This window comes from Eptatretus burgeri, chromosome 5 (assembly GCF_056783735.1).
Source record: "Eptatretus burgeri isolate ZD-2024b chromosome 5, Ebu_testis_v1, whole genome shotgun sequence".
Lineage (NCBI taxonomy): Eukaryota > Metazoa > Chordata > Myxini > Myxiniformes > Myxinidae > Eptatretus > Eptatretus burgeri.
Window position 1 is genome coordinate 7,363,328 of NC_140965.1, and position 20,000 is coordinate 7,383,327.

A 20,000-nucleotide genomic window follows, 5' to 3' on the forward strand; every position below is an offset into this window, starting at 1 on the left:
CCTGAATATTGTTTCTGGAAATATAAATAGATCAAAAATCAAATTTGGTGAAAGGAACTTAGACTCCATGAATATTTCCATTATTAATTACATACTGGTAGCTGGCAATGTCGCGATTAAATGCATAAATTTGCGAAATCGATATTGATGTACTCACTGTATTAATTTTCATGATTGCATAATAGAAATGTTCAAACTACAATGGTGTGTTCATATTAATTTGGGTTTAACATGGTCCTGTCCAGCGCAAAGAAATAATGTATGGTGGCCTTTTGGGGACATCGAGTGACAATCACCCAAGATCGCCATTGTGTATATATGCATCTCCTCTGGGCTGGGGTTCGTAGTTGAAAACATTTTAACTCTGCTATTCTGTTTTCAGGTGATAACTCCACTGTAGTGCACCCAAAGACTAATCCCCTGCTTGGTGGTGGTTCTTCCCAATTTTACAGTGACTGATTGGTGGTGGTTCAAGACAATGGCCAAGCATTTCAAACTATTAGACCCCCAGCAGCGAGGGCCAAGTACATCTGTTACATCAATTAACCAGACAGACTGGAACCTATGTGTGCTGTGTCAGATGGACACCACTGAGCCTCTTCATTGTCCAGCTGACTCCAAGCGAAGCACAGGAGGGTCTGGATACCAGATTCTGGCAGACAACCCCCTCAGGTTCAGTGAGATCGACTGCTTGCCAAAATCTCTCGACATGTCCCGCTTGGACGATGGTGAGGGTATTGAGTCCACCTTCCAGCACCACAGGGCTAAGTGGCATGATTCGTGCAGACTACATTACAACAAAACTCAATTGATTCGGGCAGAGAAGAGGAAAACAACCAGTGGGGATACCGAAGGCGTGGCACGAAAGTATACCCGTCAGAGTGTGGACCGCACAGAGTCACTGCTCGAAACGTGTTTCTTTTGTGATAAGCCAGCAGGTAACGAGTCTTTGCGCAAAGCTTCTACCTTTGACCTGGACAGACGAGTCAGGAAATGTGCTCTGAAACTAGAAGACAAGCCACTTATTGCTAAACTGAGTGCTGGAGATATGATGGCGCAAGATGCCCTGTACCATGTGAAGTGTCTGGTTTCCCTCTATAACAAAGCAAGGGACACAAAGAGAACCTTGGATGACCAGGATGATATCAATCATGGCATAGCTCTCGGAGAACTGGTGTCCTACATCGATGATGCCCGCATGGACGCTCTTGTGGCACCAGTGTTCAAGCTGGCAGACCTAGCAAGGCTGTACAACAACCGGCTGAAACAGCTTGGAACAGTCTTGACTGGACGTGTTCACTCGACCAAACTCAAGCACTGGATCATGACATTTTCCGGACATGGAGGAGCACAAGCCTGCCCGAGATGTTGCTGGTCTTGCCCCTTGTAGCCATGAAGAGGCTGACACAAGAATGCTACTCCATGCTGAAGACGCTGTGAGGCAGGGATACAGCAAAGTGTCGATCCGTACAGTAGACACTGATGTCGTGGTCCTTGCAGTGACAGCAGCTGGACGCCTGGACATTGATGAGCTCTGGGTTGCTTTTGGCACAGGAAAGAACTTCAGGTTCTTGGCAGCTCACGAGATGTCTGTGGCACTGGGACCTAACAAGTGTCGAGGTTTGCCATTCTTCCATGCCCTCACTGGATGCGACACCGTTTCAAGCTTCGGAGGCAGGGGGAAGAAAAAAGCATGGGAAACCTGGAAAGCCTGTGATGAGGTCACTGATGTCGCTGCAGCATTCTGTGCCTTGGCTGCCACGCCAACTCCTTCAGCCGTAGATGACCACATGGATGCACTGGAGCATTTTGTTGTTGTGCTCTATGATCGCACCAGCCAGGAACATGTCGATGAGTGTCGCAAGCATCTGTTCACCCAGAATGGCAGATCAATAGATGCTCTCCCACCAACTCGTGAAGCCCTGAAACAGCACATCAAGAGAGCTACCTACCAAGCCGGCGACTGTTGGGGCCAGATGATGGTGTCCACACCAGAGCTCCCATCGCCCAGTGACTGGGGATGGGTTCACACCGATAATGGCTGGGACATATACTGGACAACCCTCCCAGAGGCAACTGAGGCATGTCGGCAACTACTAAGGTGTGGCTGCAAAAAGGGATGCAGAGGACAGTGCAAGTGTGTCAAGGCTGCACTCCAGTGCACAGCTCTATGTCACTGTGGTGGGGTGTGTCCAAGAGAGTAGAACTGGGACAAGAGAGATCACAGATGATAATTATGTAACATGTATCCATGCATCATAGTAGACTCTGTTACCTGGATCTAGAGGTTCCACTGTATAATTTTGACTCTGTAAGTTGATGTGAGGATCAAACAGAAGCACTTCCTCTGAGTTCAAGAGTGTTAAATGAACAACAGTCATTCCATGGTGCTTGATAACAGTTTTTTGAAGAGTTTGTTGTAGAAAACCGTCCAAAAGTGTAAAAATGCACCAAAAAATGACCAAATAAATTGTTTATTCACGCTTTGTCACCTTTATTTGCTGTTTCTTATTTGCTAGAATCTATATTTAGTTAAATAAAACCACTGGTATGCTTCTTAAATATAGTTGTATCCACATGTATCCTCCTTGTACAACACAAAATCAGCTATTTTGTAAAATGGCCGCCATTTTGGCTCTGGGAAGAATCTGGAATGTCCCTATATCCAAAAATCTTTGTAAGATACTGCCCGAGCAGTGTGCCAAATTTCATGCTTGTATCACTAAAGGCACATTTTTTTCACATATCTGCCGGACTATCAAATATATATATATATATATATATATATATATATATATATATATATATATATATATATATATATATATATATATATATATATATATATCCAATTTCAGCAGTTGCGAGGAGACAAGGAAGCATGTAAAAAAGCTGTTTAATATTTGAACAACAGTTTAATCCAGAGGTGAGTGGGGTGGTCGTGTTTGTTGGTGGACATGTTGTAATTTAAGGTGAGATGTGCATGATTTAATATATTATCATGTCTTGGAATGCATGATCGGAGTTGTAACTATGTGATAATACTGGAGTGTACATGGCTTTAAAGGCACTGTGTTCAATAGTTACTCTTCCTTCCCCGATGTCACCCAAATGAGCCAAAACAACGGCAAATCACACACGGAAAGTGACTGGCTGAAACATGCTTTCTTACCTTTTAAAGGATTTATTACCTCCTCCACCGAAGGTGAAGGGGGTTATGTTTTCACCCCCGTGTGTTCGTTTGTTACTTGCAAAATCGAATAATTTTCAAGTATATTGGTCAGTCGATTTTGTTATTCTGTCTGTCTGTTCCTCAATCACCTACAGGTCACAATTCCAAACTGATCATCATGAAACTTGACCACGTTGTACAGGTCGTCTCAACTGAAATTTGAAGACCATTTGCATATGAGGTCGCTAAACTCAACCACCTTTTAATTTTGAGATCAACATCGACCAAAAGGTCAAGACAGACCAAATTTCTATAATCCTCAATTTTCATCCGATTGACTTGAAATTTGAAGAGCATTTGCAGATCAGGACACCAAATTCAACCACCTATTATTTTTGAGGTAAACATAGGCCAAAAATGTCAAAATAGGCCGAAAGGGCAATAACAGCCAAATGTTTAAAAATCCTCAATTTTCATCCGATTGACTTGAAATTTGAAGAGCATTTGTATATGAGGTTGCCAAATTCAACTACCAATTAATTTTAAGGTCAAAAGGTCAACACAGGCATAATTTATAAAATTGATAGATGGGGCCAATAACTAAATATATCACTATATCTCAAAAAGTTGTGGACGAGTTGTGACAAAACAAGGTGGACGAGTGGCACAGGGCACGTGAATGCAAAAACAAGTTTAAACTCAGTAACTGATTGATGTGAAAGTTTTGAAGTTTGAGTTGTGAAACTTTATCATTGCAGACATGATTTCTCCATGTCATCATGTGCAGCTGTGAGAACATTGCAGGATCAGTGCGTTTCAAATCTGGCTTTTTGGACCTGTCTCGGTTCTTTTGGCTCCAAATGCTGTTTTATCCAAGGAAGAGCCGCAGGGGATTGCGGGATAAAGGATCAATCAACACCAAACGGTATTGTGATATGATGGATATTAGCACAGGAAGGGAGCGAAACCCAGTGGCATTTTAACCCATCTCGTTCTCGCTTGCATTGCGGCACACGCTGAAAATCGGATATTTGGCGAATGATCTTTGGTGGGAATGAAGGTGCTTATGGTGGCCTCCGCAAGGGCACAACATGCTGTGACAAAGTGGGGAACGTGTTAACCCGGTACTCATTGGCAGATCACAAACCACAACTTGTGAGAAGAAAAGACGATTGGAGGAATTGAATTTCCATTTGAATTACAGGGGGGATTAAAACATACGTTGGTTGAGCAATTTGTTTTGCCACTTATATCAACTAATGTAGCATGGACACGGTGTCCGATAATCCGGTGCTTCTCACAAGATTTATAAAATCAGACTTGGAAATAGGCAAAGTGGATTCAACCAAAACAGAGGAATAGGAAGAACTTATGGACTAGTTTCATGTGCAGTGGGGAAGCTTTACGCTAATTTTACAAGGGATATTGATCTGTTAATAGTGTACTGGACTAACAGGATGGCCTAGAGGAACGCACATTCACCTCTATGCCGGCTAGCCTGGGTTTGAATCCCGACCCAGCTATAAACTGTCATCCTGGTGTGTCACAGGCAGGGGGATTCCTCAATGTGTGTGTCTTGCTTCGGATGGATGTCAAACAGGAACCCCGTTGCCAGCATTAGTTGGTGGATGTTAAAGATCCCACGGTGTCTTTCGTGAAGAGTAGGTGAGGTATACATGCACACGATGTATTGTCGTGCAAGTGAAACACCAGGACGACTGTTATGGCTGGGTCGGGATTCCAACCCAGGCCAGATAGCTCAGAGGTGGTTCTTATCATTTTGATGACCCCATTACGAGTATTCAAGTTGTTTTTCTTCTTAATAAATGATTGCAAGGGTAAAGTTGAAATTGAAGTGAAAAACGTCGGAGACGAATAAAAAAAACTTGTCGACTGTACTCATTTGAAAGGTCGCACCTTCTGATGCTTCAGATGTCCTTGTTAATTGATGTGCATCGAGTCGAGCGAAGCAAACAACAATGATTGGTGTGTCCCTGAAAGCATCAAGATTTGCCGACGCGTAACTTTTTCCTTCAACCGGACCCGGTCGGTTTTTAGCACACCGCAAATCAATGCGGATTCCCATGTCTCCTATTGTGAAGCCATTGGTTGTAAATTAGATCGTTTCTCTTTTCCCAAAGCGTTGGCTGCAAGTAGCACAGAAAACATTAGCCAGACCCCCTCCATCCCCTCCTAGGAGGAAGCCATAATTACCCAATTCCAGAAGAAGAAAAACAAGAATGTTATGTGACAGATTCATGGATCACTGGGTCAATCAATGTTACAGTCACAAAGGCCTGGTGACGGACGCTAATTTGACATCGATGTTTGATGAAATGACATGTGTAACAGCTCTAAGATGAAGCCATGTGCTGAAACAAGATGTGGAGAGAGAGAGAGAGAGAGAGAGAGAGAGAGAGAGAGAGAGAGAGAGAGAGAGAGAGAGAGAGAGAGAGAGAGAGAGAGAGAGAGAGAGAGAGAGAGAGAGAGAGAGAGAGAGAGAGAGAGACAGAGACAGAGACAGAGACAGAGACAGAGACAGAGACAGAGACAGAGACAGAGACAGAGACAGAGACAGAGACAGAGACAGAGACAGAGACAGAGACAGAGACAGAGACAGAGACAGAGCCAAGTTACATTTTTAGAGTCGTGGTACTTTCCAATACCACAAAGATACTACTCCTTTCCTCAAACTGCACATGCCCTTTAGTTGACCTTGTGATTCGTCACCTTAATGCGTTTCCTTCGATCCAATTTTGCTTACTTGGAAGGATTTTGGCAGCTGATCCTGGATCTCCGTCACATGAACAACAGGCCTGACCTTCCAATAACGAGTTAGGAGACCCACTGACGCTTGATTCCACCGTTTGCTCAAGACGAGGCAATTTGTCTACCTTCAATTTACCTTGATTTGTCGAGGTCGACTCTCGCCAAGCACGGATATACTTTTCTCCGCTATGGGTGCCCAGAGGCTTGGACGATCTTCCTCAGACACTTCCTGAAAACTTTGGTGAAAATTCTGAGGTCGATTCTATCAAGTTTTGAACGACGGATGCCAATTTGTGTTGGGATGGATGTCTGACCCAGATTGTCTGAAGCACTTTTCTTCATCATATCTGAGTTGATTTGAATCTTTTCACAGTATTCTATAAGTTCCAACCCAAGGCTGTTTATACAGTGGAGTCCGTTGAGCCTGGACTGCCATGCTTGTGGTTATGGGGATTCCACCATTGTGTACACAGATTACAGAGTTAATGTCTCATGTGTCTGCTTGTCATTTTTATCTTCTTCTTTATTTAAAACAATTGTATAACAAGTCATAGCAACACCTTTGTAAGTTAAACTAAAATCGACATTGTGGACTTGTGATCTCACAAGGCCTCAATGAAAGTGCTTGCGTGTCATGGACGTCTTGCTAGGTTTGCAGTTCAGTTTCCCTGCACCAAATTAGAAGCGGTGTTTGAAAAGGGAAATGCTTCGCTAAGAGCCTTGGGGTTTCAATCCATCTTTCATGTCATCACGATACGAGATATGAAACAAGGCCCGAGGGGCCTGCAAGTCTCCGTGGTCAGGCCATTTTTATTCCTCTTCATTGTGGTGCTTCTCGACATTTTATTTTTGTATCATCCAAACCACCATGCTGACTATCCGAGGAGAGGCCTAGGATTTTATTAACCCCATAATAATCCTTTTAAAATGCAAGTTGGTATATGGCTTGAACAAACTCGAGAATTTGGGGGTTGTGGGGGGGGGGGATCCCACCATCGGTTTCAGAAGATGTTTAAATAGATCACATAAACACAGATGGATGTGCGGAGGGTGAAAGCATAACCTCCATAGAACACGGTTATCTGGAGGAAGAGCGACGGTGCTTGTCCGTACCATCCTGTTTCCGAGTGAACAGTCATGCTCTGACATAAAAAGGTAAAGAGCGACTGAATCCGTGGCCGACTTGAATGTTCTGCAAACGGTAATTATCTGGCTGCAAGTGATCGGTAGTCTCCAGAGAACGGACATGTGAACACGAACGACGACCGTCGATGCATATATTTTGTATTCAGGTGCACGTCGAGCTGGGACTTTCCAAGAACCAAGCACTCGCTTTTGGGCTCTCAAAATTCTCAGTAGTCTGTCATGGCATTCTGACTTTAACCTTGTTTTGAGTGTCCTCGCTTATACCTCGGATCACATCACCTCCTTCCACATATTAGGGGCCATTTGTGTATAATGTATACCTGTCGTGGTGGGGGGTCTGGAAGGGAGTAGGTGAAGGGAAGGGGGTAGGGAATATACAAAAGAAAGGCAAGATGATGGGTGTAAAGGGTCGAAAGGTAGCCATTTTGCAGAGGTAATATGTAAATGTCCCATAAAGTCAGCTTGGATAGCAAAAACATTCTCATCGCAAGAAACAATATTGTAGATATGTGGAGGCATCGTTTTGGAATGGCATCGTCACCACCTGCACCATTATGGAGAGACTGGTAAGAGGTCATCAATTTATTAGGTTTGCAAATATGGCGGAATTTCTCACTCTTCCCAGACACAACAACCTTGACACCTCTTTCCCCCATTCTCCTGTCTGTACAGCACATAATCGAGAGACAGCCCAACAGGGAAAAGTACCATGAAATACAGTAATTCAGTGCAAAAATTAAGATTGTTACCATCCACCACCGACCAGGCGTAGTGGCGTGCGCCTGTAATCCGGCTACTCGGAGGCTTGGGTTGGAGGATCGCTTGAGGACGGGCGCTCTGCGCTGGGCCACGCTATGAGAGGGTGTAGGGCAGCCCGGAATCATGGCGAAACCCAATCCTTATCCCTGTGTCGTAAGAAGTGACCAGGGTTGCGTCAGGAAGGGCATCCGGCGTAATACCTATGCCAAATCAGTATGCGGATCATAACGGATGATCCGCTGTGGCGACCCCAAATGGGAGCAGCCGAAAGACGAACAACAACAACCATCCACCACCGAAGGTGGATGGAGGTCATGTGTTCAGCCCTGTCTGTCTGTCAGTTTGTTTGTTTGTTTGTTACTTGCGAAAATCGAAGGTTGTTTTCTCGTACAGTATACTGTGTTGGTTGGTCGTGTGTGTTTTTTTTGTCTGTTTGTTTGTCTGTATGTCAATCCCTCGAGATCACAATTTTAAACTGATCTTCACGAAATTTCACAAAATGGTAAAATTGGTCGTAAGCAAGAAGCCTATTTATTTTGCGGTCAAAACATCAAAATAGGGCAAAGGTCAACAACCCAGGTCGATTTTCTAAAATCATCAATTTTCATCCGAATGACTTGAAATTTTAAGAGGATTTGCATATTAGGTCACTAAATTCAACCTCAAATTATTTTTAAGGTCAACATCGGTCAAAAGGTCAACATAAGCCAAAGGTCGACAACTTATGTGCGATTTGTAAAATCCACAATTTTCATCGGATTGATATGAAATCTGAAGAGTATTTGCACATTTGGTCATTGAATTCAACCATCAATTATTTTTGAGGTCAACATCGGCTAAAAGGTCAACATAAGCTGAATTTCTGAAATCATCAATTTTCATTCGATTGAATTGAAATTTGAAAAGGATTTGCATATCAGGTCATTGAATTCAACCACTAATTATTTTTGAGGTCAACATCGGCTTTTTGAGGTCAACATAGGAATTTTGAGGTCAACCACTAATTATTTTTGAGGTCAACAACAAAAGGACAACATAAGCCGAATTTCTGAAATCATCAATTTTCATTCGATTGAATTGAAATTTGAACAGGATTTGCATATCAGGTCGTTGAATTCAACCACCAATTGGTTTTGAGGTCAAATTTGTTTTTGGGATTTCGCAAGTATCGTGCTCTGCCAGACATATTATTATCTTGCCAAAACTAAGTTTTTGCAAGATATGTTAGTCAGCTTGTATGTTTTTTTTTGTTTGTTTGTCTGTAATCACGTATAAAAAATTCTGCAGAGCACAGTTATCATTGGAAATTTTTGTAACTTCGCATATCAGAGGCCTATAGAGGTCCCTTTCAGCGCACAAAATTTTGAAGGTCAAGGTCAAAGGTCAAGGTCACTGTCGCAAATCAGGGGAGTCGACGAAACCCTTATTTTATGAGTAATTTTGATCGGATCGTCTTCAAACTTCATGGGAATATAGTTCATGGTCTGACGCTCAGCTGATTATTTTTTGGTGGCGATTGGCCTTGACCTTCATGGTTAGCGCCTGAGGTCAAACATATTTGACCCCAAGGTCAAATTTTCAAGTTTTAGGAACCATATGGTGTAGTACCTCAAATTGAACACCTCGATGAGTGCTTTCTAGATATGTCAAGCTTGAGACATTATGACGTCATTTGGTGACGTTATGAGGCAAACACATTTTTCATGGTTACTCTGAAGAACGATTCTCATCGGAATCTCTCGTGGGCAGATATTCCTCAAGGAGTCGCTCCTGGTGGATAGCAGCTCTGTTCACCTCAGTGTGACCTTAAAGAAGTTGCATGTGGTCACCTTTTGGCAAGATACGGGTCACCCTGCGGGTGACATTGGTTTATTTGTTTGTTTGTCTGCCCATAAACAGGATATCTCAAAAAGTTGACGGACTTGGACGAAATTTGGTGGACATGTTGGGTGTGTGACAAGGATGAAATTATTAGATTTTGGTGAAGATCCGGGTCTGGAACCGGAAACTAGAATTTAAATAGATTCTTCACCATTGAGAGACAGGGCTAAAAACGATATATCGCACAATATCACAAATAGTTATGGACAGATTCAGACTAAGCTTGGTGGACAGGTTGGATTTGTGACAAGGCCAAAATTATTCGATTTTGGTGAAGATCCAAATCACAAACACAATTTTTTTTTTAAATTTCTACAAGCAATTGTTCAACATTGAGAAATGGGGCCAAAAACGATATGTATATCACGATATCATGAAAAGTTATGGATGGATAATGACAAAACTTGGTACATGAGTTGGTTCGATGACAAGAACAGCCAACTAGATTTTGGTTCAGGTCAGCAGATCCGTTTTATCAGTGGGATACTAAATGTAAACTGTTCAGCCTGGCAGATGTATGTACTCTACCGAGTGTTGTTCTTGTTACCGATGTTGTTATCACCATTAATATGAATTTCTGTCAAGTGTTTTGTCGAGTGCAAAAATGTAGTGGGTGGGGGAGCGATACTGCCGTGTACTATCACAAGCCTTTTATCAATAACATGAAAACCTTTGTCCACTCTGTGTGTATTTCATTAACGTGCTGCCGGAAGTGGCAAGGGAAAACATTCTGCATACATTTCATTAAAGTGCTACTGGAGTGAAATTTGCAGTTTACATGAAGCCACCTTTGCAAATGTGGCACCAGATTGTTTTTATTTTTCTCTTGCAGTCGAGGTAGAATATTGGTGCATTAAGAAATTTGAGTCTTGGCTCAAGAAACCCCTCATGAAATACAACCAACCCACCAGGCTGACTCTTATAATTGAAACATGGTCAGGAATTACCTCTATATCACAGGTCTCATGCTCAGATGATGCTCCAGGCCTTACCTGGCAGTGGCACGATGTACAGGGTTCATTGTCCAATCTCCAGAAAGCCCCAGGAAGGCGACCGACACCTTGTCCATCGTGACACATCCTGGCTTGATTTGTTGAGGTTGGCTGTGCATGACAGGGTTCAGGAACACAGCGTGGGCAACACTCCCCCTCAGCTAACACTCGGAAAGGGCACCGCAGCACAGGACACGCCAAAGGATGGCACTCGACTCTGCCACCCTAAATACCCACGCAGACAGCACAGCATTGTCAGCACGTTTGGAACTGCATGATGGATTCGTTATCATCATCTCATTTTTAGTATCATAAATGCCAAAAACATGGGGGGAGGGGGGGGGACACCAATAACTGCAGTAGTTCCACCCCCATCCAATAAAGCTGAACTGGACTTCAAGTTTAACCATGAAAGAACGGGTGGTGTGTTCATGAACCTTGAGGATTTACATTAATGGTGTGAAAGCCTGTGCACTATAAAAACCAAATTATATCGAAACCCCAGCGAGATTATTATTATTATAATTATTTTTTTGCATAGAAAGAACGATAACACAGAATGGACCACAACATAAGAGAACAAGGAGAACATAGTGCAATGGGGGGGGGGGGTGGGAGAAAGGGAAACACACAAACAGGGTAGAAGGATACAAAAGAGGGAGCCTTGGAGGAAGAATGGGTGTGCGGAAGAATGAGATCAAGCAGAGTGGGAGGACACATGGGGTGAACAAGTTGGATACAAGTTCAAACATAGCAAGAAGAGGAAGGGAGAAAACTGGGATGACAAAGAAATGGAACATAAAACAAAAAAGAGGGAGAGGAGGGAATAACACAACAACTTGGAAGGGAAGCGGCGTGTCTGCTGCAGTTCAAAGGTCATTTGTGCAAAGACGCACTGCAGACGGTCAAATAGAAGTCAAAGGCAGAACAATTGGAGGTGCACCATTTAAGGTAAAAATTATCTCAAAGGTATTTTATATATGGACAACAGCATGGATTAATCAATAAGCGTATTGCATTAGGTTGTTGGCCCTTGAGTGAATGTTTCATGTAGTTCAGCCGATCAGGTGACATCTTGGCACTGCTTCGCTGTCCACAATGCCATGAAAATTACTCATTTTTGGGGGAGGGTGACGAAGGGAAAGATACCCCGCTAAGTGTGGAGTTCAACAAGAAGATAATTTTAATTGCAAAAAATTCAGAAATCAATTTCCTGGCTAACAGGCCATTGGAGTTGTTTGGCAAATATTCAATGGTTCTCCAGAGGTCATGTCAGGTTAGGTATGGAAGCAAGCACTGGAGCAGCATGTCACTGGGTCCACTTTCCACCGGTACTCCAGGGGCCTCCGTCTGGCCATCCCTCAGGCAGATGAGTCGTATCAAAAGGGAGACTTTTTGACGCAGTAATGTGTCCCATTTCTCAAAGTCGCAATATTCGCTCGCTTACGCTCACTCTTATTTCTCCTTTTCAAACTGGAACACATTACTGCGTCAATCGCCTCCCTTTTGATATGACTCCCCCTGCCGGGGCTGGGCTTCGCCCCCCCCCCGACCCCCCTTTCACATGAGATGCGAATCCGTACACTTCTGAACTTCCTTGGTGAAAATGAACTGCATTTTCAAACTCAGTGGGGTCGATTTACTCTAAGAAATGTTTAGACGGACAACAAATTTATGATAGATTAGAAAATATCGAAATGAGTAGGATTAGTTACTCAACTCCAGTCAAGATAAATCTTGTTTTAGGTCATATTTTCGAAACGGTAGTGAATTCAATGTCGGTGCAGTCATTTATTGGAGTAAATCGACCCCATAGAGTTCGAAAATGCACTCCATTTCCACCTCGGACATCCAGAAGTACCCGTAATCGTACCTGACCATACCCTAATTTATTCAAGTCATGAGACTAAAAGTCGTCATATGGAGCGACCTCGAAATCACCTCCGATCAAGATAAAAAAAATTTATGCGCGTTATTGGATCATATTAGAATAATTTTAAGCTTGTGGAGCAACATTCTATTTTTTAGACTTTTTTGGACCACCCTAATATATATATATATATATATATATATATATATATATATATATATATATATATATATATATATATATATATATATTTATATATTGTGTGTGTGTGTGTGTGTGTGTGTGTGTGTGTGTGTGTGTGTGTGTGTGTGTGTGTGTGTCCGTGTGTGTATATTGTTAAGTCTGGCTTCCTTCTTGGGACTATGGTGCAATAATTGGTCTTCATTTTGATCGTATATGATTAATTTATATAACTAATGATTTATTTTTCCTTTTCTTACAGCATTTCAAACTCACTCGTCGACGAGGTGAATTGACATGCCAATGATCTTCACAAGGAATGGAAAGCTCTGAATGACGTCATGGCAGAAATCCAGTTATTTCATCAGGCATATCACAATGACCTCGTTTTATGCATGAATAACCTGCCTCAAAGATCTTCGACATCACAGAATTGACCTAATGTTTCAAAGTCCTTTGAAGATTTTCTTGAAAGGTGTGACACATAATTTAACACAATGATGTTAAATTTCATTGTTCTTTGAAAATTTACTGGAAAGGTAGTGCACGTATATTTAATGTTAAAATACAATTATGTTTTCTGTTTTGACAGTGTCGATCACGAAGAAAAAAAAGCGCAGAGATGTTGCCTCTTGTTCCAAGCAATCAGAGGCTACCCCAGGTAATGAATTATTCATCTATCCGACTGAATCCAACATACGAGAGTTGGGATATATTTATTTATAAACCAAGATATCACACTCCGACACCTCCTTCAGGATGCGCAGCTGTGGCATATAATATTAATACCCGTGTGTGTGTATGTGTTTTAACAGGAAAGAAACACTCAGATTATTCAAGACCCCTCACTCTCTCACTCAAACAAACATTACATCATAAAATCTGTTGCAGATATTTTGTCATGTAATATATTGTATATTTTAAGTATTAATTATACACGCTTTGCTTACAATTATTTAATTGTTAATTACAATTAAAGGACAAAGGAGGTATAAAAATGAGGGGAGGGAGAAGGGGGAAAGGGGGGGGGGTACGTGTACTATTTTTCTTTAACAGCTAATGTTTTTTTTAATGCTCACAACCAGCAGAGACACAAACCAAGTGACATGACAGACAAGCATGGGGAGAGGGGGAATATTCAACATATTTTAAAGGAATGAAATAAATCATCCCATATTATTGAGTTTATATTTGATTTGATATGAGACATCATAGAAAATTGACTCACTCCAAAGAAGGGGAAAACAGGCAAGGCCTTAACAAGGAATGATCCTCAGGTAAGGTCAGGAATGGGAGCATGAGCATCGCATGAGGTCAGGTCAGCGCGTCGCTGCGTCCACTTTCCGCCGGTATTCCAGCGGCCTCCGTCTGGCCATCCCCCAGGCAGATGTCTGGCCCATACCCATCTCCTTGAGATGCCGATCAACCTGCTGCAACCACGAGGCATGTGGTGAGCCCATTAGCCTGCTCCATTCACAAAGCTCCCTCACGGAGAGAATCCGGTGAGCAGGATCAACGTCAGGAAAACAAGCTCCATGTCCATACAGTAGCAGCTGATGCTCACAGATGATGCAGGTAGCAAATCTCATTTGAGTCTCTTTCAGCAACCGCTTGTTAGACACAAAGTCCAACCAGCGGTTGCTAAGGATTCTCCAAAGAGACCTGGTACCAAAGGACTTAAGTCTCCGTCTCAGATCCCTGGTCAGATTCCAAGTCTCACATCCATAGAGCAAGACTGCAACATCAAGAACCTGAGGACTCGGACTTTCGTCCTCCCGCACAGGTACCGGCAGCACTAGACCCCATGATCCCATGAATCGATGACTCCCCAGGCCTGACCCAGACATCTATTGACCTCTGGCTCAAAGCCAGCAGTGACATGAATATCACTGCCGAGGTAAGTGAATCTCTCCGTGACCTCAACAACCTCACTATACAGGTACGGACAAGATAGCAGCATCCAAGATGTCATTAAAAGCCTGGACGTTAGTTTTCACCCAGGAAACCCATAATCCCAGCGGCTCTGACTCCTCATTCAGCACCACAAGGCCCCCAAAAGGATATCCAGTCTCGTCAAAGATGACTGCATCATCTGCAAAATAAAAGTTAGAGATCTTGACATTCCCAAACGATGCATCGCAGCTTGATCTCTCTGACATCCTCACCAGAATCCAGTCCATAAAAGCGCTGAAAAATGTGGGGGCCAGTACACACACCGCAGACAAACTCCAGTAACAACTGGAAATAAGTCGGAGATGGTATATCACCACATCTCACAGCACACTCAGTTCCAGAGTAGAGTTCAGCCATCAGATTGATCACTTTTGGTGACACCACACGAAGACCAAGGATCCTCCAGAAGGCATCCCGATTCACTGAATTGAACGGTTTGCAGAGATAAACATAGGCTGCAAGCAGCCACTGCCGAAACTCTCGTCTGCATTCGGTGAGGACCGGAAGAGCAAGGATACGGTCAAACGGTCTCGTTGGTGTAAAGCCTGACTGCTCTGGATGCTGGTGCCCAAGCGAATGGTGATGGACTATATCAAGAATTATCAGAGTAAAGACCTTGCCCAGCACTGAGAGCAGTGTCACCCCTCGGTAGTTGTTGCAGTCCTGGCGATCACCTTTCCCTTTCCAGAGAGGGACAACAAGGCCCCTCTTCCAGTCAGTTGGGATGATGCCTGTGTACCAAGTAGAGCACAGAACTGTATGCAATGACATGAGTTCAGCATTTTCAGCAGACTTGAGAAGTTCAGCCTGTATGCCACAGATCCCAGGAGCTTTACCCCATTTCAACAGGTTCACCACTGCCTGTGTTTCCACAAACAAAGGTGGACCACAGTTGATTGGAGGGTCAGCAATAGGGATAGTAACACCCCTGACATCCAATTCGACAGCTGGGGGAACAGCCTGAAACAGCCGCTCAAGGTAACCGGCCCAGCGGGCCTTCACTTTGGACTCCTCTGTCAAGAGCCCATCACCCTCTGCTCCAACTGCAGGACACCGAGGGATGGGCTTGGAGGAGCATAATGCGTGACTTCCCCTGTAAGCAGGATGAGAATCACTTGACCACACGTGATGCTCTACCCCCTCAGAGATTCCTCACACAAAGGCTTCCTTGTCCAACCTTAGCGCATGTACAGTTTTACACCTCAGCTGCCAGAGCTCAGCTCTGCCATTATACCTGGCCCTGTGACTCTGGTCAATGGTATCCATTGTCACTTGAAAGATAAAATTCTTCTTCACCAAATGGTGAGTTCCAAGACATCCACCGGCAACATCAAGGATGGTGGTCTTGAAGGCACTGCACAACTCTTCAGGATTCCCCAAAGCACCCAAACCCCCCAATCCCCTCTCACAGCCTGTTTACAAACTCCTCAGCTGACCTTTCATCCTCCTTGAGCTTGCCAACATCCAGCCGAGGCTGGGATGGTGCCATTCTCTCGGATTTAAGCTGAAACTTCAGAGTTGCTACAACAAGCTTGTGGTCATTATTGAGGAACTGGGAACTCTGGTAGCACCTGCAGTTCTGCATTATCCTGCATCAATGAGCACATGGTCAATCTCCTTTGCCACACCGCCAACATTGGAATAACAAGTCCAGCGACGAGCTTGTGGGCACTGAAACCATGAACCAGCCACCCTAAGTCCATGACTTCTTGCAAAGTCAAGGAACTTAGTGCTATTCAGGTTCATAGTTCCAGACCCATGAGGACCAACACACGTCTCATAACCATCCCTATCATTTCAAGTCGATGCATTGAAATCCCCCAAGACTAGAAGAGTATCTCGTCTGGGGCACTGATCAATCACAGACTTGAGTGCGGCATAGAATGTGTCCTTCATGGTGAGATCACTCGCCTCAGTCAGAGCATATACAGAGACCAGGGAAACGACACCCAAGGAGTGACAAATCTTTAGTCTCATAATATGCTCATTGACCAGTGCTACATCAATTATCATTGGAGGCAGCTTATTGGACACAGCGACAGCAACTCCTTGGGTATGGTAACCATCAGAGCGACCAGACCAATAGTAGGTGTAATCACCCGCCATGACCTCGCCACTATAGGGTCTTCAAACTTCAGAGAGTGCTGCAATACCAATGTTCAAATGCTTGAGCTCAGATGATAACGGAGAGAGGTGATCATCCGCTCTTCGAGATAGGACATTCCAGGCAACCACTCAAAGGGATTGCCTCAGGTTAACCCAAGGAGACTTCCGTCCGGTGGACAACAACTCAGCACCAATCCGCCACACACCACAGCAATCTGACCCTGGATGTTTACCCCATGGTTTTCCTCCTATCATCAAGGAATGTGGGTCACGAAGGCTTCACCCCAATCCTATCATCCGGTGAGCTGCACTGCGTAGGGCAGCAGCATAGGTGGTACTCCCATGGAGTGGGTTTGCAGATTTCCTTACATTTGTGTGATTTGCTGAATTAAGTGTTTTATGGTGGCCGGAGTGCAAATCCTGCCACAAATCTCCTAAAACAAAATATCCCAACTGCGGGAGGATGTCCGCAGACATAGTTGGGTACTAGAAATGGACGGCTATTGGCTCACTCAGCGCTCCTCCACCCTTTGACCAGTTTTGTTTTTAATCCTGCTGAGTGTCCATTGTGCTGTATCACGTGATTGGGTTTTCGTATATCATGACTCGCCCGCTAGGGGTGGCAGGAATGTACATCAGGACGTGCAATAAAGCGGAGTTGCTGCTAACACTCTTGCTTCTCATGTTCCACTGCACCTCGTACACCACAGTTGGCTGACGAGGATGGTTGATCGACGAGTCACGGCGCACGGACAGGTGCCCGTTTTCGTCGGAGACGACTTCGAATTGTTTTCAGAACAATTGGGATGCTATTTCCATGCGAATGATGTGGTCGACGAGAGCAAACAGAAGTCGATCTTGCTCGCCTCGCTATCGACGGAACATTATCGACTACTGAGTGATTTGGTGGCGCCGGACAAGCCCCGTGATGACGGGCTGTCGTTTCAGGACATTGTGCAGAAGATGAAAGCACACATGGTGCCGGAGAAGTCATTACAGCTCGCTCGATACCAGTTCAATCGCCTCTCGAAAGGTGCGGAGGAGCGCGTCGCTGATTTCGTGGCGCGAGTGAAGCATTCTTCCGTGGCATGCAAGTTCATGGCGGAGGAGCGTCCAGCTCGGCTCAGAGATCGTTTTATTGCTGGTTTACAAGATGCGAAGACGGTTTCGGCGGTTCTACGGCTGAAGGGTGAAGCCATTACATTCGACTCGGTGGTCGGCACTGCTACAGCTGTCGAGCAGATCCGCGGAGATGTTCGGGCCATCACCAGCCACAGCATGCCGGATGGCCCGGAGGCCCACGCGGGGTCGCGAGCACCCCGGGACGCACGCATGATATTCGGTGCGGGCCGGACGTCGCCGCGCGGCCGCACGAGCGACGAGGTGACCCTGCGGACGTGTTTGGGATGCGGAGGTCGACACCTGCGCCGTGTGTGCCCGTATAAAGGCACTGTGTGTTTAAATTGTCACAAGGTGGGTCATCTGAAGCGTGTGTGCCATGGGGCGCCGGCGACCGTTAAGGTCATGGACGGCGATGTGCAAGGTGACCTCGGCGACCCAGGGCGGAACCAGCAGCCGTTGTTGAGCCTGTTTTCATTGGCCCTGCGGCGGCGCGCCCGATGACGGTGGAAATTGAAGTGAACAAAACGCCGATCACGTTTCAGGTTGATACGGGAGCAGCTGTGTCGATCATAGGCGAACAGACCGCGCGTAGACTCAACAGCCTGAAGCTTATCAGGTCAAACCTCATGCTGTTCACGTACACCCGCGAGAAGATAACGCCAGTCGGGATGGCAGACGTGTCTGTGCGGTACCAAGGCCAGCTCGCCGCGCTTCCGTTGTACGTCGTGCGGGGGAGGGGTCCGTCTCTCCTCGGCCGAGACTGGCTGTCCCGCATCAGGCTAGACTGGGCCGCAGTTCACCTTGTGCAACCCATGCCGAGCCGGTGGGAGGATCAGTTGGAGAAGATTCTTCAAAGCCATCAAGGTTTGCTTTGCGACGACCTTGGGAAACTCAAGGGCATGCAGGCAAAGCTCTTCGTGAAGGAGGGGGTGGTTCCTCGTTTTTGTAAACCACGACCAGTGCCATATGCCCTGCGGGACAAGGTCAAGGGGGAACTGGATAGGCTGGAGGCCTGTGGAGTGATCGAACGGGTGTCGTACTCAGATTGGGCCACCCCGGTCGTCACGGTGCTGAAACAGAATGGAGACGTCCGATTGTGCAGGGACTTCAAGTCCACAGTTAACCCGGGGCTCAGCGTGGAGCAATATCCACTGCCGTCAATCGATGAAATATATGCACGATTGGCGGGGAGTCGATACTTCACGAAGCTAGACCTGCGTGATGCATATTTTCACCTGGCGATGGATCCCGGGAATAGCGAGCTTTTGACAATCAACACGTGTCAAGGGCTCCATCGATATACCCGACTCTATTTTGGGATTGCTTCGGCCCCAGCCTTGTGGCAGAAAGCAATGGATCAGGTTTGCATTGGCCTGCCCGCTCAAACCTACCTGGACGATGTGCTCATTGTGGGGAAAACGGCGGACGAGCACCTTGCGAAAATTGCCCAAGTGCTGACAAAGCTGGAAGCGTGCAACCTGCGCTTGAACAGGGACAAGTGCACGTTCTTCAAGCAGCGCTTGGAATACCTCGGGCACATCATCATGCCGGAGGGGCTGTTGAAAAGCCCTCGGAAGGTGGAGGCGATTGAGCACATGCGACGGCCTCGCGACAAGACGCAGCTGCGCTCGTTCATTGGTATGGCCCAGTATTATCAAAGGTTCGTGCGCGGGCTCAGCTCACAGCTTGCGCCGTTAACGTGGTTGCTCAGGAAGGACGAGCGCTGGGCCTGGGGGCCTGCACACCAGGCGTCGTTCGACCGTGTCAAGCTGCTGCTCACAGAGGACACGGTCCTCGTGCACTACGAGCCTGCGCGTCCGCTCTTATTGGCATGCGACCGCTCTGCATATGGCATCGGGGCAGTGCTCTCCCACAGGATGGACGATGGTTCCGAGCGGCCTGTTTGTTTTGCATCCCGGACCCTGTCCGCAGCAGAGCGGGCATATGCCCAGATCGAGCGCGAGGCTCTCAGCCTCGTCTGGGGTGTGCGGAGGTTTCATCAATACCTGTTGGGCCGGCATTTCACTTTGCAGACGGATCACAAACCACT

General features: G+C 45.5%; 1 protein-coding gene across 7 annotated transcripts in view; it reads right to left on the bottom strand.

Annotated features, from left to right (window-relative positions):
- LOC147025796 (protein kinase C-binding protein NELL2-like) overlaps positions 1-20,000 on the bottom strand; it is a 370,788-nt gene that overhangs the window by 15,392 nt on the left and 335,396 nt on the right. For all 7 annotated transcript variants that reach the window (XR_015058010.1, XM_085880617.1, XM_085880618.1 and 4 more), the window contains one exon: positions 10,720-10,944. Coding sequence is in view for 6 of the 7 variants with exons in the window: in XM_085880617.1 (XP_085736743.1) it covers positions 10,720-10,944 (225 nt within the window). In the remaining variant the exon portion in view is untranslated. The remainder of the gene's footprint in view (positions 1-10,719; positions 10,945-20,000) is intronic.